The sequence below is a fragment of the Pteropus alecto genome, unplaced genomic scaffold, assembly GCF_000325575.1.
Source record: "Pteropus alecto unplaced genomic scaffold, ASM32557v1 scaffold98, whole genome shotgun sequence".
In the NCBI taxonomy this organism is placed as follows: Eukaryota; Metazoa; Chordata; class Mammalia; order Chiroptera; family Pteropodidae; genus Pteropus; species Pteropus alecto.
In genome coordinates, this window is record NW_006443570.1 from 3,886,255 (window position 1) to 3,906,758 (window position 20,504).

The window sequence follows — 20,504 nt, forward strand, 5'->3', positions numbered from 1 at the left end:
AGGAAAAGAGGAGGGGTCCTCTTGCATGGTTCAGGCAGAACGTGTAGCAGACAGGCACCTCAGTGTCTGGGTGGTGCTTTGTGTCCTGTCCTATGTGGAATAAACTGCTTAATAAGTGCTTTTTGATGATGATGATGAGAAGGATGGCTGTGAGATGACAATATTAAAAGAAAAAAAAAAAGTTTCCGTCCTTACCTGGTTGAGCTAAAAGAAATACACAAATACTCTATACTTACTAAGAAAATGTCTCGGGCACAATAAGAAGTAACTGGCGAGAAGGGAGCCATGCGACAGTGCTTCTTGACACCAGAATCTTTTTTGTTAAGATATTTCTTCTTGTTCTAACTGGCCACTAAAATGCTTTGTTGTTTCTTTGGTCACCAGATTTTATTTCACTCTGACAGCAAAATGGTCAATAAAAGTCTCCTAGTCTCTCACTCTTGTTCTCCCTCTTTCACCTTGAGTGTAAAGGATTCTGAAAAGTGAACATGATACCTGGTTTTATATCCAGATATGCCAACCATTTATTTAAATGGAAGGGAAACGACGAACATTTTTACAAAGGCATAAGCGTTATATTTTAGTTTGAAAGTTTAAAATAATAAAATAACACCTGGCTGGCTTGTACACCTAGAATTCAGGCGAGAAATTATGGTTATTGGATTTGAGAGTGGGCGGGGGGTTGGGCAGGGACTTGTTACTCAGTTTTTTGAGCTATGCTGTTATCATTTCAAAGGAGGGCTTCACACTTTGCCCCTGATGGGAAAGGCTCTGAGGAATCTAAAATGGTGAACTCAAGATGAAGGTCAGTGATACCTGCTATAGGCAGAGAGGCAGGGTGAAGCCATTACCTCAAAGCCCGAGCGCAAATCTTAGGGATTCCAAATCACTTAGCTATGCTGTAGTTCCTTCTGCTACCTTAGTACCAAATGTGAGGCAACTGAGTCAATATCTGATTATTCCTGAGGCTAGATCCCCAGGCACTGGGAGAGGAATAAGTCTGGGAAAGAAGGAAGAAGAGGGAGAAACAGAAAATGAATGGAATGAAAAGAAAGGATTTGTTCTGGGTCATTGGCCTATGTACCAAGGCAGTAGAGCACAAGGAAAGCCCCCACAAAAATCAATGTTTTATTTTACTTTATCTCCTTCTTGCTTCGTATAATTACCCTTGGGGCGTTCTGTCCCTGTAGGAGGGTATCTCCTATTTGAAAGTTTGCATTCACCTACAATGTTAATTTTTAGCTTATATATATTTATAGCTGCGTCCAATTTGTGTATACATTTTCTCTTCTTTCTCATGAACTAAGCAACTGCGTTAGGCATGGATGGGAGTTCTTCTAGGGACAGCTCATGAGTGTTGTGTTTGATTGAATCAGTGGCGGCTGATTAAGAAGCTGCCTCTGGCCTGAATCAACACTTCATTGCTGCTGCCATCTGGCTGAAGGGTGTCTCTTGGGTACAGCAACCATTTGAGTCTCAACACTCCATGACTCTAAGGATGTCCACTGGGCTACTTCCCAAGAGTCAGCAGAATAAAGTTTGGAGCACGCTCTTAGAGAGTCTGGACTCAAGGGTTCTATTTCTGGGCCCTTGGTAAGCTGTTTAAATCTTTCTTGAAGTTAATGTGTTTTTTTTCTTCTTCAATTTTTAACTATAATATTAATGTCTATAAAAAGTTTGAGGGTTTTTTTTTTTTTAACAAAAAGAATGCCAAAGTGTTCAACCTTGATAATGTTATTAGTCATAATAAAAGATAACCCTTTGATAGGCTCACCACAGTACCCTAGTGTTGAAGGGAAAATAAATTCTAAATTGGCATCTGAGTTTTGGTAACAGGCAAGGTATTATTTACCCAAGCCTATTTCTTTCCCAAACAGGTCTCCTTGTGGGTGTTAGTTAAGGATTGCTATCTCGAGATCTAAGTGCTTAAGAATTTAAGAAGTGTTTGCATCCAGGAGTGAGATGCTGCTGTGCAAATGAAGAACACTTACTTTTCTCATTAGCATAGTAGTAGAAGAGGCCTCTGCTGACAACACACCATCGCTTCTGCCACTCTGATCCAAAGAAACTATGATCTAAATGGAACAGCAGTAAGGGACATAAATTCAGGTAACTACAATCACTGAAGGGTCTGTAAAATCCGACAACACACAGTCCAGTCCAGTGTGTTATTGTTTTACTTCCCAGGTTAATGGACTGTAAAGCCCTCCCTTCACTCCCACAGGTTATCCCATATTGACTCAGGGTCCAGAGGACTCACTCAGTTAAAGGTCCACGTTCTAAACAGGATTTGCCTGCTCTGACCTCTCACAGCTGTCGATCTTCCTTTATATCTTTCAGGTTCTAATCTCCTCCTGTACTTTTCAAATTCTTCATGATATCTTTATGTGGTGTCTTTTAGCAAACCAAGATGATGCTCTAGGCCACAGGCATAAGGCAGGCTTTCTTTGTACACGGCCAACTTGCCTGTTGAGTGTTAAACCTGGGACTCGGGCCCTAGTAGTTTCTATTCTAATCAAATGAATGATAGGTTAAGATTTGGGCCCCTCTGAAACTTGAAAGTGGCTGCTTCACATATGATATAAAAATTATCCTTTTGGAATCACAGTTTAATTCTTCATGGGAGCACACTGAGCGATGAGAGCAAGAATATCATTGATTCATTCAATGAGTATTTTTTAAACATCTGTTGTGTACCAGGTGAGTAAGGTGGAACCGGTCCTTTTCCTGATGAAGCTCACAATCTGCTGAAGACTTTGGGCCATCTCTCTCTCACAAACACCAGACTTTTCTTGCCTTCCTTTTGCCTTCCATCTACCTAGGACAGTATTGGGCCTAGAGAAGGCACTGCGATGTCAGCCCTCTTTTTCTTCATTTCCCTTCCTTTCTTGGAATGGTCTGAGATCTTATGGGGCTGATCAATACCTTTACTTTTCTTCTCCAAGTATCCTTGCTTGATGATGTTATCAAGCTCTTGAGCTCCTCTTGTGATGTCTTCCATTCCTAAAAAGAACAACAGCAAAATGTGTTGTTGAAACCTAACAGAATTTTCATTTATTTAGGCTACTTTCAATAATTTACATGAATGAAGGGGTACAGAAGGGCAATTACTTAAAGACAAACAAAATAAAACAAGTTATAGATGATTGGGGGGGCAGTAAATTTTCTTTCTAATTATATCGAATGCTAAAATCACTTAAAATTATCTAAACATGCATTAGTTTGTGCAAGGGGAGGTAGCCTAAATATGTACTGACTGGCAAGAAAAGAACTCCCAAGAATTAAGAATTTGCTGTGGATATAAGCTCCAAATTGGGTAATCCACATTGAGATAATCAAAAGTCAAATGAATAGCTACCAGCACGGACAAGCTTTAATGAGTGACAGAGTTCACCACGAACACAGTCACCTCAGAGGGAGCAATAAACACACACAGACACTTTTTTTTTTTTTTTAACAAACAGAAAGCCACCTTAATGAATATAAATTTTATTAACTGCCAAATCTTGGTTTTGTCCAAGTATGGGAAAGAATCTAAGAATGGTAGAAGCCTTTACAAAGAGAAGATCCTGGAACTGACACCAGTCTTTAATTGCGTGCTGCTAACATTTTTGGGTTTCAATTAGCCTTGTTAGGTAAGAATTTACTGAGAAGTCAAGATCCTAACCCATCTTCCACCATATAAGTTTATACTTATTTTAAGGAGGGAGGGGCAAAGGACAGAGACAAAGAGGAATTTACTCTTCAAAAAATAAAAAGAAACAGCTACAACAAAACTCCCAAAATTCTTTTAAAAATACAACTCTATATTTCTCAATTAGAAGAAATGGAAGGAGTGAGCTGGCATAATCCTGATATTTATTCTTTTTAATCCCCAAACTCAAATATCTTTTGGTTTGCTTAAAAAATTTAGAAAACAAACAAAATATAAACAAAATTAAGGCACAACCTATATAATATTTTGAGACTTTTTGGGTGGAATATTTTTTTTTCAATTACACAGTTGGTTTTTGAATATTTCCTACAATAACTTTTATTCAGTGGTGGCTACTTTGCTCAGTACTTTACATACTTTTTGTTTAAAAATAATCTTTTAAGGCAATTTAAAATGCAACTAAAATTACCTTTTGCTTCTAAGAGAACTGTTCCGAGCTTAGTTTTATTTATTTACTTTTAACATTTGTTTAGCATTTATTATGTAACATTGTGTTACATAATAAACAAGCTTAGTTTTAAACATGTATCTCAGAAGAGCTTCTCTTTTTCTAATTTTTTTTAGCCTGTCTACGCACCTGATCCTTTATCCTATTTGTCCTTATTGTCAACTTCCTTGTTCATGGCCTATTTTCATTTGTGTGTTTTACAGTTAGCAAACTGGCTGCTATAAATCCTCCCAGATGGGTCTCAGGGTGCACGCATGAGATGAACAGCAGCAAAGGAAAGTTCGTTTGTCTAGGATTTTTTCATTTTTTCCACCCCTCTGAAAATTCTAATATCTCTTTGACACTGCTCTCAAGGAAAACAGAAACAGATCCTATTGAGGGTGTCGGGGTGAGGACCCAGTACAGTTGAGAAGGCCCCTGATGCAGAGTCCATCCTCTCTGCAGTGCTATTACAAATTTGCTTCTAGAGGCCAAAAAATTCAATGAGAGAAACAGGACCCCCTAAGCTTGGAGTTTCCATCTCTTTATCCCACAGGTTTTTTTTTTTTCCCCCCTTTTTCCTTTTTTAAGGTCTTGTTAAATTTTAGAGACACAGCTACTTGTTAAAGATGCCCAGAGTCTGAATCATAAAAGACATGTTAAACGTTCTATTAGAATTCAAACCTTTTTTAATGCAAATCTAAATGCCATTTTATGGAACATGTATAATTATGAAAATGGGAAGGCATTGCCTTGTGTGTGGGGAGAGTCTGTGAGTATGAATATTACATTAATGTGCCCACACCAGCTCACTGATCCTGCTGGCAGGAGCATAAAAAATGCTTGAGTGAAACTTTTATTTAGATGTTAAGACTCCAGGCCCCAGCGGGGTGACAGAGACAGTCCCTGCGAGTTGCCATCAGAGAGAGAGCTTGAATTGAATTACCCAGGGGGGAAGGAAGTAGTGATGAGCGCTGCTTCGCTTATTTAATTTCATTTACTTTCAGTACATTATCAGCATGACGCTTTTCTCTCCCCGCCAACCCGAAAACCCAGGAATGCTACCACCAAGAAAACAAAGACATCATGCAGCAGAGACGCTTGAACTTTGAGTCACTAATTCTAGGGGATTAAGGACAGCACCATCGCCCCCTTCTCCCTCTAAAGTCACACGTGGTTTTCTGAAACTGGGCACTGAATGCTAAATTTCCTTTCTTGGTCATTTACCAACGAGATTCTGAAGAGTAGTATACCTGGAAATACGGTGTTTTATATGCTGTGTTTTTGTAAGATGTGTTATATCGCTTTCTTATTAGAGGTAATCTGTATTGATAAACTCTGTGGCCTGGTTTCTCTTGTGAGCAGTGGATTATAGGTGAAGTCTGAAATGGCTACGGAAAAAAATTAGGAAATCGAATCAAATCAATCTCTACTCTACTGATTATCTTGTATGCGCAAGGCACTGTGTGGTGAGTACAATAATGCGATTATTCTCAATGTAAAGTTTACCCTGAGCTCGTCAGCTTCATAATCTGTCAGATGCATCTGTCAAGATGGGACGCTATTGTGGCAATCAAGCCATCTTTTCTTTCAGTGTCAGCTCAGGGTCCTATTGATCAAGAACTGGCAGTTGTGAAGATGCAGCCGTTAGCCACAGTCCTGGGGTGATGAGGCAGGAGGAGTCTCGTATGCCTGAATTCACACCTACTGGCCAAAGAACAGATCTGCAGAGGTATTTAACACATAATAGAAGTATGTAAATGCTTTGCAAGATAATAATAAAAATAGGAAGAAGCCACAAACAATTGCTATTTTAAGGCAAAGACATTTCTATTTAATTCTTTAAAAAGTCAAGACTTTTTGTCCATTACCTGAAAAAAGATATCACCACTTTAATGAAAAAAAAATAAAAATGACTTAGGTTTATTGGGAATAAATGACCCTCTTGGATAAACCTAAGGGTGTATCACATTATATCAGTACAAAACAATTACATTAGTGTCATAATCTCTCTCTACCACTACACTTAACTAAATCTCTCAGAACAGCCTGTATAAAGAAAAGATTCACTTAGTTGAAGGATGTGGGGCCATAAAGATAAGATCAACAGAGAAGTGTGTTACTCAGAAGTGATGGCCACCCAACTTCCATGGCAGATGAAGATAAAAGAAATTCTCAGACATCCTTCTCTCCTCATCCAGATTCCTTTAAACCTCGTATCCCACCCATCATCAACTCTGCAATAAAAAACGACAGAGCAGGATTCCATCTCTCAGCGCTAAACATGACTCCTCAGTCAGCTTCGCACGGCAACAACAATGGGGACCCTTTGGAGTGTGATACATTTCCATAAAGCAGTCAATAAAAAAGACACGGGAGCTTATGTGAGTCACGGCCTATTTAATCAGCTGCGTTCTAGCCCACCGAGAAAAGAGAATTGGAGAAATCAGTTGGCAACACTGCAGCGCAAGGCTAATGGCACAAGAGGCCACACGCCTTCCACTGAGAAAGGCTGCAGTTCCTGCAGAACAAACCAGGTGCTTGAGAACTTTCATTACAGGCGGCTGGCTTGGTTTCTTGCTAACTCAACCTGAAATGAAAATCTGTAATTAAAAAAAAAAAATCTTTTATCCAAGTCTTTTCCCCCTTAAATTGTGGACTTCTCCCACCCTCCCCTTTCCTTTTAATTCAAGGGTTTTTTTTTTTGTTTTTGTGTTTTGTTTTTCACTTGTTTGAAACAGGGACCAAACCAACTCCAGCCTAGAGACTGAGAGCTACCAGGGGTGAATTTTAGGAAGGGCGAAGTTTACTGGGTTCCTTTGTTACAGTACCGCTGATAAAAGACCCTGGGAGTTGGGTAGATGAGGTTGGAGAAAACCTAATATTTGAAGCCTGAGAACGGTCTCGTTCCATCTTCAATTTCAATTCACTTGCAGACCACCGGTGTGTGTGCACTGCAGACAAGTGACGAAAACACACTTCACGATGTTTCAAAGGAACAGAAAGGGGAAGAGGCTATTGCAAATGGGGTGTGTGGGCCGTATTCTCCTGTCTGGTGGTCGTTGATCCCAAATCTGTTCATTAAACCCCCTCTCTCTCCTTTGAAATTGATTTCTGTGGCTTTCTTTCATATGTTCATTACTGTTTTTCCTCAGCTTCTTGCATTTCTGGATTACTTTTAGCTTTTTTCTCAATTTTCTGGAACCAGTCAATCAATGACAGTCAGTTTGAGGTATCTGGCAAGCAGTGTTCTCCTTCTGAGCATGATGCTAACAGGGAAGTTGGTTTCAATGACTATTCCTCTATTAGTCCCTTGGGACAGGCTTATGTAAGTCTTTAACTTTCGTGGTTCCATTTGATATTCGCCTAAGTTTACACTTATTCCTCACACTTTTTTGGTCATTTTGCTTCACTTCTTAAGGAATGTAGACCAACACATGTAAGGTAAAAAAATTCTAAATGATTAATAACAGACTTAAGATCTAAAAGTTTCAAAGATACAGAAGCCACTCAAACAGCTTTAATTTCATGGAGGAATAAATCGAATAGCAGATGAAAGGGAGTGAACGCAATAATAAGTTCTTCAACAAACTGTCACACAAGAAGGTAGGAAACAAAACAAGTACGATTAGAACTAGATAGACTAAAAGGCATCAGAAAATGGTAAAAATAACACATTCGTAGTTGGCAAACGAACACAGGAGACAACATTCAGGAGATCGTGGTGGACTCTTGTTGCCCTCCCGATTTTTAAAGGCCTTTGAAAAAATCTGTTAATCCAGATAACAGACCAGTGTAAAAAATCTGTGGAAGGAATCTTGTACTGAGAATAAAGAAAATTTGTGATAGATTCTAGTCCAGTAGTACTGAGAAAAGAGCAGAATTGATGAACAAAATAATTAAAATGAATATATTTTAATAAAAATGGTAAAAAATAAAGAACAGTTGTTTTTTTTTTTTAACATTTTATCAAGCATTTTTACATCTCATTGGAATTCCATATAGTCCTATACGGTATTATTATCAGCTTCACATTACAGACTAGGAAACTGAAGTTTAGTGAAATTATGGGACTAGCTGAAGCTGCTCAGCTGGAAAAGCCCAAGCACCTTCTACCATCCCAAGCTTCATTTGAGAAAACACACTTAGAAGTGGCTGAGGCAAGATAGGGTCTTTCTGCTTCACTCTCCCACAGAAGAGACCCCACTTAAATATGGAAAAAGAAACAGACATGACGAATAGTTATTCTAATACTTGACGTCAAAAGTACTTTAAGAGCTTATATTTTTTCCTTACTTTTCAATGAACTGGCTGACTAACCTATGGAACTGCTTTTTAGAGCAGGTCTGTGTGAAATCCAAGAGGTAAACGAATACACAGAGCAAAATAAAAGAAACTATGCAATAAAAGGATATACAGGGTAAAGGAGATAGAAGAGAAAACAACCTGGAGTTCTCAAAAAATGCCGCTTGGTCACCCAGGTTTGTAAGACCTCTTCTGACACGAGAGTGATATCTAGAAAAAGGAAGCCCTGTTCTAGTGGAGGGTTCATGAAGCGATCTTGGACAAGATTTGTTTCCTCTTTAAGGAAAAAGCTTCGGTTTAAAAAGAGAAGAATTGTAAGACAAATATCCAAATTGGTTTCTTTTCATAAAACGTTCCTTTAATAATGCCAGGCTACAAGGTAACATACAGAAACCATGAATATTCATGGAGAATGAAGAACCTCTTGCTCCTACGAAAAGACACTGTACTAATTGCCTAAGAGGCTTGTGGTGTTAGGGGATTCTCCTCTTCCATATTTTCACTTTCAGTAGGGTTTTACTTATAAGAATTTAAAGTATTAGGAAAAAGCCCTTCCAATGCCAAGTATAACACCCCATTTCTAGCATCTAAATAAATGGCAATAATCATCAGCGTCTGAGATGTAAATAGTTCATCTTAAAGAAGGACTCATTCAATATAATAATCATTGATTCTCAATTATGATATCATGACACATTGGTGTCTTTTGATCAGTTAAAGGTGTTGATCTAAAGGGTAAAGATGTTGAATAATTCATTTTTAGAATAAGAACAGATTCGAGGTTTTTCTTAATACCATTCATTTGCTTTCTGATATGCTTTCTTAAGGGAAAAAGTCAATTAAAGTAACATACAGCTTATATTATTTATGCTACAGTCCATGGTGACTAATCATATCTGATGTACTATTATTATTGTAGCGATCAATATTTTCTTGGAAAAAAAAGCTGTGTTTCCTCAAAACTGTGGGTGTTCCATGGAAGTGGGTCGAGCATATGAATGTCAGTGGACATGTGTTATGGTGGGAAAAAGGCTGAGAATTCATGTCATCTCCATATAAATTCTTTAAACTCAGGAAGCCTCTTGTGTCTTTTGACTTTATTAATTACACCTATCTGTAACCCAGCACCCTCAGTTTTATTTTTATCCTAGAAATCCATCCTTAATATAGAACCTCAAAGATCCAAACCACCTGAAGTCTCGTTAGCAGCCAAACCACAGTAAATGGCAACAGTAAAAGTGAGAATCCTGATGCAAATATGGGCAGCAAGGCTTCAAATAGTCTTATGATTCTGAAGAGGAGGAGGGGAGAATTTAAAATGCCAAACTGTCTTTTTGCTCACCTTGAAGGATCACTGTGTTCATCTTAAGGCAGATCACCATTATACGTGCGTCACTTGAGAGCATATCTTTAAAAATGGATGACAAAATAGCATTTTCAAATCTGTCTATTTACTACTACTCTGCTGGACCCTGATGAGAACATGGAGAACAGGAAAGAAAAAAAAAGAGCCTTGCCTGGGTTTCAAATCACATTTTAACTGGTTTACCTTCTATCTTTCTACCATACTGTGGTCAGAAATCATCTTTCTGAAACATGGATGTGGTCATATCATATTCCTGCTTAAAGCCTTTAATGGTTCTCCATTACTTATAGGGTGAAACTCAAACTGTCCAGCATAGAAAAACTTTAAATAGTTGGTCTCACTCTACCTCCCAGTTTCATTTCCTCTCAACCCACATACCTCCCAATACTCCAGCTACTGTAAGTAACAGACTTCGCCTTCTGGAACGTGTCATATACCTCATGTTGCAGGCTTTCTGCTCATCTGTTTTTCCTGTTTGACAATTCCTCTCTATCTCCATTTTCTGAGTATGGAGTCCTCCTTCAAGGACCAATTCAAATGTCATATCTTCTCTGACTCTTTCTCTGTTTTCCCCATGTAGAATTATGTACTCTATCTTCTGTGCTCTAATATCATTTTCTATAGGGCATTGTTATAGCACAGTCTTATTCCCAGAGATCCTAAACCTATCCCCAATGTGCTCCATTCTCATCTCTTTGCTTAGGTTTATAAAAGACCATAATCACTATGTAAGGCTGCTAAAAGACTTGAACAAGGAAATAGAAAAAGGGTTATTCCTGGGAAAATAAATGTAGCTGTGGGTCTGGGTATGAGGCAGTAGGGAGGACAGCCTAGAAATGGAAAGGAAGGTAAAAATAGATCTTGCCTTCAAAGGAAGCGACATGGCACCAAGAAAGAAAGTAAGTGAACAAAACATCATAGTACCTGGACTGAAATGGGAGAACAGAGAAGACTCCAACGCAGCTGTGCACCTAGGGGGATGGGCCAGTGTTTGCGCCACAACCGCCTAGGTAAGGAGACTAAGAATTAGACTGAGAAGGAATTGGAACATGTGAGGATCTGAGACCCATCACGGAGGAGGGCCGTACTTTAAGTCATTGTCGAACTGATGTGGGATTAAGAAGAATTCTTCCCTAAAATTTACACAGTAAACTTTCAGGAGTTTGGTGCTAATTATTTAATTTCTTAAAGCCTAAAGAAGAGCTGCCACTGGGAAATATGGTCCCTTTCACAGAGGGCAGTGCAATTCATTATTTGTCTACCTGCTTCTCGTCATATCTCCAAAGGCCTAGTATACACAGTAGGTGCCCGATAAGTGTTTGTTAAACTGAACTGAAACCATTTCCAGCCTAATGGGACTTGTGATCTAAGAAGGCAATATGGGAGTGAATATTTGTTAAATAAATCATTTTCAACCAAGCCGCACACAGTAATTTTTGTTCTGCTGTATATTCACTATTTAAATCTTAAGGTTGATAATATGAAATTTAAAAAGAGAAAGAAAGGAAGCTTTCACCCAGAGAGCAAGGAGGAAGTAGGGAGTGCAGAGGTCGGGATGGATAACAGTACTAAGAATGATGGGAAGAGGGGCAAAGAAGATTTGGGGGAAAATTTTAGGAAAAAAATACCATGAGTTTCAACTGGAGAGAACTAAATTTCTGAGCCAATTTCACAGCTTCATTGAGACACCAATTCTATTCACCTCAGACTTTTATCTATCTTCAGGAAAGCATCAAAGGATGGGGTTCAGAGGAAGCCATAAATAGACAAAAGACAGCCAAACTCTGACAACTCACATGGATAACTGAATACTCTTCGGAAAATAGCTACTGATAGCAACGTCTGAGCTACAGACCTTGAGTGGCTGAGAACTTGGCCTCTTATAATGTTCCCCCAGTGTTGATCTTTTATGTCCCTGAAAAATGGTATTTTTCTCTTTGAACTTCCAAAGGTACATTAATTTGCATTCTATACACAAACATCCTGTGTGTGAGCACTTAATAGTGTTGACAGTCAAGACTACACGTGGATTAGTGTACTAGAATCCTGGAGTCTCTATTTTAGTTACTCTCCAAATCAAAAGATTTCAAGGAGGAAGAGAATGATAATTTTGCCTCCTCTGTGTCCCTCTAGTAAAAGACATTCGGATATCATCAGAGCACTGCACTGAAAAAACATTTAAAGCAAACAAAGCAGAAAATAAAAAAGAAGAGACTCGGGAACTAATTATCATGATTCTCTGGGGGTATTTCAGGGTGGGTGATCTAATGAGAACTCTCATACCCCATCAGGAAGAACCTGATGGGAATGCAATGATCTTAGCAATGTGGCTTTGACCTGGTATGTATCATCCAGTGGACAAAAGGCTACTCCCAAAACCAGACCTCACTCCCATCCAGCTCCCTGGGTGTTTCTGTGTAGCAGTATGGGACAGGAGACAGAAAGATGATGGCTGTGATAAGGAACACTTAGGGCAAAAATCACTTCCTTTTAAGTTATACATTTGAGTTTAAAATCTTTCTTGATTCTTGTTTCATCTGACAAAACTCAAGCAAGTTTAAAGTTGCAAGGAAAAAAAATTAGGGGGAAAATGAGGGTGATGTTTCTCTACCCAAAAGTTTCCAACCAAATCAAGTCTGTAATTGCAAAATAAAAACACTAAATCTCAATATCTATTTGCACAGCTCATTAACTAAGGGCTCACACTCAGCAAATGGGAAAAAAAAAGAAAAAGAAAAAAAAGAGACTTCACCAAATATATTTGGAAAGTTACCGTTGAGACTATCCTTCCCTAGGATGTGAACTAGGGTCACATTCTGCTAGGCTGCTGTCAGATGCTTCTGTCTGTCTGTCTGTCTGTCTTTATTGCTTATTTAGAAAGCAGCAAATCGGGATGAGCCAAAGTATCTTTTGTCAGACCATGCTGGAGAGAGAGAGAACACTCTTTTCCCCACTGAGCATTATGAACATCATGGCAGGCACGCGACCTGCTCTGGCTGCTGGGGCAACAATGATTTACAATGTGAAAAGGGAAAACCTAAATCACCAAGTAATGAAAACATTAAAGTTAATGCATCACAAGTGAGGAATTTATTACCATTAACTCCAATAAACAGTTATAAAACACTCGTCCTTTCCTGTCCATGAACAGGGACACAGACACTGGACTTCATTAAGCTCAACTTTCTTTTCCTCTTCACTAGACCAGTCATGTGTGTTTGAACCAACCACCATTTATTGTTAAGTGGACTGGTTCATTTTCCAGGACCGCAGAAAGCTGAAGGCACATCCATTTTGCTTCACGGTGCTTGGTACAGACGGATGAAATAGCAAAGTTTGGAAGGCATGCAGCTCGGTATTTCTATATAAGTTTATTTAAAAGTCCCTAGAATGTATGTCTGATAAAAGCAGAGTAGCTCTTAAAAAAACCTTCTCAAACAGGTATATAAGTAACAAAGCCTGACAAGGAGGGTGGCATACTGGATGCCAAGGCAAGTCAGGTATGTTTAGCTGAAAAATTTTCCCCTTGTTATTGTTTGGGATAGCACCTTAGAAGTCTGAGATGGAAACCCATTTCCTTCTAACATTTTTCTCTGTCACAGGGGCATACCAGTTTATTACCTTAAGGTTGTTCATGGACAAAAGAGGCTGTACATATTGCATGGCTAAGGTAGATTGGTTCTGGATTCATTTGTTTTAGAGGAAAAAAAGAACTAAAGTGTTTTTGGAAAGCCAACTCTAATTGTGGAACTGCCTGGGTGTGACAAAGCAGACAGGAGAGGCAGCATGATATTCAGGCTTCCCTAGCCAAATAGTTACAATAGTAACAATGATAACAGTAATATTTAACATTTGGATAGCACTTTATTTAATGTTTATAAAATGCTTTCCTTTAAGGCACCTCCTTGATTCTGATATAGACAGAGGGGTCTCAACAATCCAGCCTTCGGAAGTTGAAACAGGCTCAGAGAGGATAAGTGACTTTCTCACATAGCCAAAAAGAAGATTCAGGACATAAACTCAGGGTTTGTCAAAGCTCCAAATCCAGTATGGTTTGGGCTACACCATGCTATACAAACATTTTACATAATGAATAATGTTATAGTCATAATGTAAAGTCAAGATAAAAAATGTTTTAATTCTAGGTTTCCCAGCCCAAATTTCATGGTTCTTAGTACCAGTATTGCCAGACGGGGCCTGGGAGTTGTCCAAGATGTCAACCCTGAAGTGTGATCTGATCTTTGGCATCGCTAGAGAAAAGGTAGGGACCTACGTGAGTGATCCTCCTGTCTGAGGTTCACTCATGGGCCAAACTCCGTGGAACGTAGGAATAGGGCCTGGAGGGCCTCTGATGTGGAGTCTGAGCTGCACATCTTACCTTACCAAAGCAAAGATTTCCATAAGTAAGACTAATGGCTCAAAAGTAGTGTAATTTAAGAAGGTAGTAATACTTGTCAAGGAAATTCTTCTAAATACTATTTCATCACTTATTTTGCCATTTACATAAGGTACCCTAATAAAGAACTCTTAGATAGAGATGTTACAGGGCTCTTCAGCGGTGATGAAGCAAAGGACCCTGCCACTCATTCTGCAGATGGGGAAACCAAAGCACAGCCGGCTAGACTATGTGTCTCACTCAATTATGTCATTATGTGACTCACTCGATGATGTTATTATGTAACATCACCCAAGGTAATGTGATTGATCAGTGGCAGAGTTGAGAAGAGAAACAGTTTTCTGACTCCAGTTTGGCATCATATCACTCTTTTACTCCCATAGCTAGGTAACGATCTTTCTCTAACCCTGGCACAAGGAGTTTAATTAATGTGGGGAAACTGAATCAGCGGAGTCCCAAACTTGGGACACATAGTCCAGGGCAGAGTGAGAAGCACCCTGGAACAGGTGAATTAGGTAATGGTCTATGTCCTGAACACTGAGGCCCCTAGTCTCCTTTTTCTGCTCGGTTACAAGAACCCTGGTAGCTGTGTAGAATGGCACCACCAGGAGATTCATGGATCCTTCTCTGGAAAAAATTAATGACCTCAGAGAAAAGACCAACAGAGTCTGCTGTTTGAGAGACCCCATGGGAAATGGCTGGGTGCCCCCAGCACTTTCAAGTTTAGGCTTTCTAAAGTGAAGCCCATGAGTTGACATATATGCCACCCCGGCACACAGAAATTTCAATCTGCATTTTAGTGCCTCACTTTTAAATATAAGCAGGGCCTAAGGATCAGCAGACATTTGCAGAAAAACCTCCAAATGAAAGACAAAGACCAAAAGGAACTCAGAGGAAGCAGAGTTAATTTAGGGAGCAGAAAAAAAAAATTAAAACCAACCAACCAACCAACCAAACAAATAAGCCAACATTAATATTCCTAGAAAAATGAGAAGATATCGCATCCATGAAATAGTATGCTTAAAAACAGAACAATCAGAGAACAAGAAAGGATGTTCAAAAATTGAATGGTGGCCAAAATAAAAAACAAAATCAAAAGATTAGTTGGAAGACATAATTGAGGAAATCTTAAGAAATAGGGCAAGAAGATCAAGAAAAAGAAAACAGAAAACAGAAAAGATAAAAATATTAGAACACAGAAAATAAAAGGAAGGAAATAATAAAAAAAACAATACAATTTCTCAAAATGAGGGATACGAGTCTTCTGATTTAAAGGTCCTCCATACACTGAACACATGAATGAAAGTGACTCACACTTGGGTCATCACTGTGAAATTTCTGAACACAACGGATAACAAGAAGCCCATAAAAGCTTCTGAGTCAGAGGGAAAAAATTGGTCATATACAGAGACTCGAGCCAATAAAACAAAACTTTCCAAATTCTGAGAGGAAATGATTTCCATTAGCATTCTTACATCCAAACTATCAATCGAGTGTGGAGGTAGAATAAAGAATTTTTCAGATACACACAGTCTCAAGAGATTTACCTCCTAGGCAACCTTTCTCAAGACGTCACCAGAGGATGTGCTCTACTAAAACGAGGAAGTCCATCAAGAAAGAAGGTGACATTGGATCCAGGTGGGGCTCTGACAAAGGAAAAGAGACAAAGGGAAGTCCAGGGTGACAGCTGTGCAGCAGGCCTCCAGAGCAGCCAGCCCAGGGTCAGGAGGAGGACAGAGCCTTCAGGAGAGCTGCTCCAAGAACAAAATAGAACTGATGGGTCATCTGTTGTGTCTGTCCAGGTAGAAAAGAGCAGCCGGAGGAATATAACAATCCTGCTGCAAAGTTTGGGAAGAATTAGGGATGGCGATTAGAAAACTAATCAAATGAAAAAGCCATGGCATTTTCCAACTCTAGATAAAACAGGAAATAAAATTTAATCATAGAAGTTTATAAGGGTTAGCAGTAAATACAATTTGCATAGTTAAAATCATATAAACCCTAAAACTAAACTAACTCAAAATTATGATATAATCATGTTGGGAAGATGAAGGGAGGAGAAGTGAGGGTTGGGATGAGATAAGAGTCTTAAATCCTCCTCTGCCATTATATGAGCTCAATAGATAATGTCTAAAATTGATAAATCAAAAAAATAGCCGCATAATAATATTACTTAGAAATGTGGAAGTACACACCAGAACTGATGAAAGAATTAAAGGGAGTTGCCTCTGGAGAGTAGTGCTCTGGTAATGGGAAGGAATGACTGCTTGTAGTACTATTTGATTTTTTAAAGCTAATATATCTATATTATTTTGATGAAAATAAAATCATTAGAAAGTGGAAAAATGCAGTGGTAAAACTATTTTACAACAAAGCCACATGTCTCTGTATTTATATAATGGTGTCCATTCTGAGTGGCTGAATATACAAAATTCCTAAGCTTGGTGTAAAGGGTATAAGGCAAAGGAATCCAGGAAAGAAAGGAGAAATCAGTGTAGAATAAAGAGAAACAATTTTATTAAAAACAATTACATAAAAAGCCATATTTGAATTAGGTATCGTTTTAAGGGTATTTTAATAATCTGTAGTCTTTGTGCAATTTTAATACTGTACTTTGTTTGTACCATCGGTTTAATTCTGCTTAAGTCCTTCCTGCATTGCGAGGGGACCCACAAAAACGGGGAGGACTCTTTCCACTGGAGATCTGTTTTATTTCACAAATAACAAAGGGTATGCAATCTCAGTCATGAAATTTGGGGTAGGAAGCCCAGGGTGTAAACTTGGGTTGCAATTTACAGAATAGTATTGTATCACTGGGCATAACCAGAATTGGATAAAGTACCCGCAGATAAAATCATATCAGGAAAAATTTATTTGGAATCTACCATGTGGGAGATGTTGTGCCACAGAGCACAGAACTCCTAGGATGTCCTAGAAAGACAACTTCAGATCAGTGCAAAGACACAGAAAGCACAGACATGATTTAATTTATAGGGTTGGGAAGATACAAGGCCATAAAACAAGACACCTGTTGTCCTACGTTTATGTTAAAGGTTTTGCCTTTTTAAAAAATAATCAGAAACACATAACCATTATTCTTGACATAAATTACACTTTAGATTGGGGGTGGAAATCATGTTTTAAAAATAGGCAGGGAAGGAAAAGTAAAACCAACTGCATGTAATTTTTCAAGTGGAAACAACGGCAATATGAAGATATATGGGTGTCAGACCCACTGGTAGAGGAAGGAGGCTGTGCTCTCTTACCTCTTATGGTGTCACTCTTGTGACCTCTACCATTTGAAAAGCTTTGATGCCACCTTGCCCAAGGGACCCCTGAGCACCGGGAAAAGGGATGAAAGATGCCTATGCCTGACCTCACCTTTACATTGTCTAACGACTGAAGGTATAAATCAGCTTTCCCCTTGAAGACCAGAGCGTCGGAAGCTCATGTGAAATGCTGGAAATATTAAATGATGTCCCTGAGGGTTTTACTGTTACTCAGTTTTCTCCTGTAACCGGGAAAGCTGTTCACATGAAGGATACTCTCCCTCGGGACCTCAATTTGTATATAAAATGAGGTATGAAACTCCAACAACTTCCTGTCACTTTGGAAAGAAAATAAACAATTAGTAGAGGTGGCACTCAGCCCACTGTCTTGTTTATATCTCAGTGGTTTCTCTGCCTGTTCCTGGAGAACAGTTCACACTGACAAAGATGTGAGAATACCCTCATTACAAACCCTGTTTCCAAAGTAATAAATAAATCTGCAGTGGTTAAAAAAAAAAAAATCTCCATAGATAATTCAATGTGTTTTTGTAATGGGGAAAAATAAAAGCTCTTTCTTTTATCCTACTTAGCAGAGGAAGTGTGCTAATAATTAGAACAGAGGATCAGGTCCCAGATACCAGGGTTTCATTTCTAGCTCATCACTGTGATCTTGGGCTGTATCTGAACCTCCCTTCCAGATTCTTCTTGCAGGATTTTTTTAAATCTATGAACTCTTAATCTTCTAATACACCTTGATTCATTAATCCTGACCACTACTTCTATAATAAGAATCTGCAGTAAAAAAATGATCATATTCCTCTTGATGGTGAAATTAAAGTGACTTGCTCGAGTCTCCCAGTTAGTAAGTGGAGAATGCAGGAACCGAAGTACAGGGTCCTCATGCCAGTCCTTAGCATCGGCCTCTTGGCACCTCGTCAATCTTTCTCTCTCCTCTCTCCATCAAAGATTTGAAGTGCTGCTACGCAAAGAATATATTTCCTTTTATAGAAACATTACTATACATTTGTATAGAGCTTTAAAAAATTTAGAGCCCTTCCAAACCTCTTATTTAGTTCGATTTTTATAATAGCTGTATATGAGGTAGGTATGTACAGAATCTGGAATGAGAGGATAAAAGTAAGAAGAAACAGCTTAAACAGTTGAGAAGAAAAATCAGTGAAATATTAAGGATTACCTAAGACATTGTAGAATCTTAATTACGCCAGGCTTGTACAAGATGGCCAGATGTATAAAGATATTGATTAGCCTGCCTGTTTCTGTGCTATAATAGAAGACTGATCTCTAAGTGACCCTCTGCTCTGTGTTCTCAGATCAGAGTCCGGGCATGAAAGGATATTCACAATAGTGTAATGCACTTTTTATTATTCTCCCAACCCCGCGCTCTTTTAACAAAAGTTCTTGCCATCTAACTATGGCTGAATTAGAGATGAATGACACTGCTTCTCAAGGGTGCTGGAGAAAGTGTCTGTGAGGACTGAGGGGGATTCCAAACAGGATATGAGGAAAAATGAAGGGTAAGGTTTTTTTCCCAGAAGCCTAATCTTCTAAAACCAAGTAGAATTGGTGTTGCTTAAATGACTATGTTTAAGGGAACTGGAAAAAAGTCCCTTTTCCAAAAATATCTACTCAGCTGACTTTCTTAATTCCTAAAATTCTGCCATTAGGAGGAGCCCATTCCCTTAAATTAAAGCATTATTTCCTGTTGAAATACAAATGCCTTCGGGAGAGGTAGCACTTTAAGCAAGACATTCTCATCCACAGTGTGGTAACAAACTGGTGCATCAGAGATTGTTGGGAAAGAAAGACCCAAAGTTCCAGCTCTCCCAGGGACAAGGAACAGCCATTTGCAACCATGCAGTATGCCACTGAGCAGAGATAAGAGATAGCTGGAAGTATGTCCAGTAGTGACTTTTACCCATAACGTGTGTGTGGTTGACGATACTGCATTGAGCCATTTCCAGTCATTAGCACCTTGGAGCAGTGGTTCTTAATTGTGGCTGCACATCAGAATTACCTGTCAATCTTTCAAAAAATGTAGATACCTAGACTGTACACTAGATATGCTGGATTAGGATAATCTGGGAGTAGAGCCGAGATGTGTTCATTTTTACAAAGCTCTATGGAGGTTCTGATGCTCAGCCAGGGCTGAAAACCACAATCTTAGAGTGAATTTGTACATTAAGTCCTTGTCAATGTGATGGCTTGTTGGAGGGCCTTGGTGGGGTGGGCCCCCAAGTGGGGGCCTGGACACTGAGTACCGGAACAGGTGGTGAGAGGCAAGAGAGGTGCCATAAGAACGAAGTAACCAATGTGACCTGAAAAAGATCCAAGACAACTTGTCTACAATTTTGACAACTACTCAGGAGTATTATCACCAAGATTTGGAGAAACGGTCTATGAGAGTCAGGACTTCTGCAATAACACCATTTAAGGAACACTAAGGGAATTAATTATTACCTATGCTCATGTAACTTAAGTTTATTTCATCATTTCAAATGGCTAAACAAGCCACTTGTAGACTTTTCACTACCATAGTATCTTTTCCCTTCCCTTTCTTTATAGTTACCTAAATCTTACTCTGCTCAGCTTTTCCTTCGTTACCCTCCAAAGGGAGTCTTTATCAAGTGAATCCGTTAGAATTAGTTCAGCCAGTGGGACAGAAAACCCCAAATAATAGAGGCCTTAACAAAACAGAAAACAATTTCTCTTTCATGTATAGTAAGACTGGAGAGAAGCAGCCTGGAGATGGGAGGGAACTATGCTCAGGCTCCTTCTACCTTGTCTATACCACCTTTGACATATGATTTCTTCCTCATGGTCCAAGCTGGCTCCAGTTCCAGCCAGCAGGAAGGAGGAAAGGGACAAGGAAGGAAGCATCATCGCCCCTCCCCCGCCCCCGATCAGTTTAAGGATACTTGTGTGTGACCCTAGAAGTTGACACTTCCTGTTGATATTCCACTGGCCAGACTTAAGTCATATATCTGAATCCAGCTGCCAGGGAGGAA

The 20,504-nt window shown here is 39.1% G+C and overlaps 1 protein-coding gene across 1 annotated transcript in view; it reads right to left on the reverse strand.

Annotated features, from left to right (window-relative positions):
- SKAP1 (src kinase associated phosphoprotein 1) overlaps positions 1-10,357 on the reverse strand; it is a 51,384-nt gene extending 41,027 nt beyond the window's left edge. Inside the window, exons 1-3 of the mRNA XM_025041596.1 lie at positions 10,192-10,357; positions 2,926-3,003; positions 1,992-2,075 (exon numbers count right to left, since the gene is read on the reverse strand). Of these exons, the coding sequence (XP_024897364.1) occupies positions 1,992-2,075; positions 2,926-3,003; positions 10,192-10,357 (328 nt within the window). The remainder of the gene's footprint in view (positions 1-1,991; positions 2,076-2,925; positions 3,004-10,191) is intronic.
- Between the last annotated feature and the right edge of the window lie 10,147 nt (positions 10,358-20,504).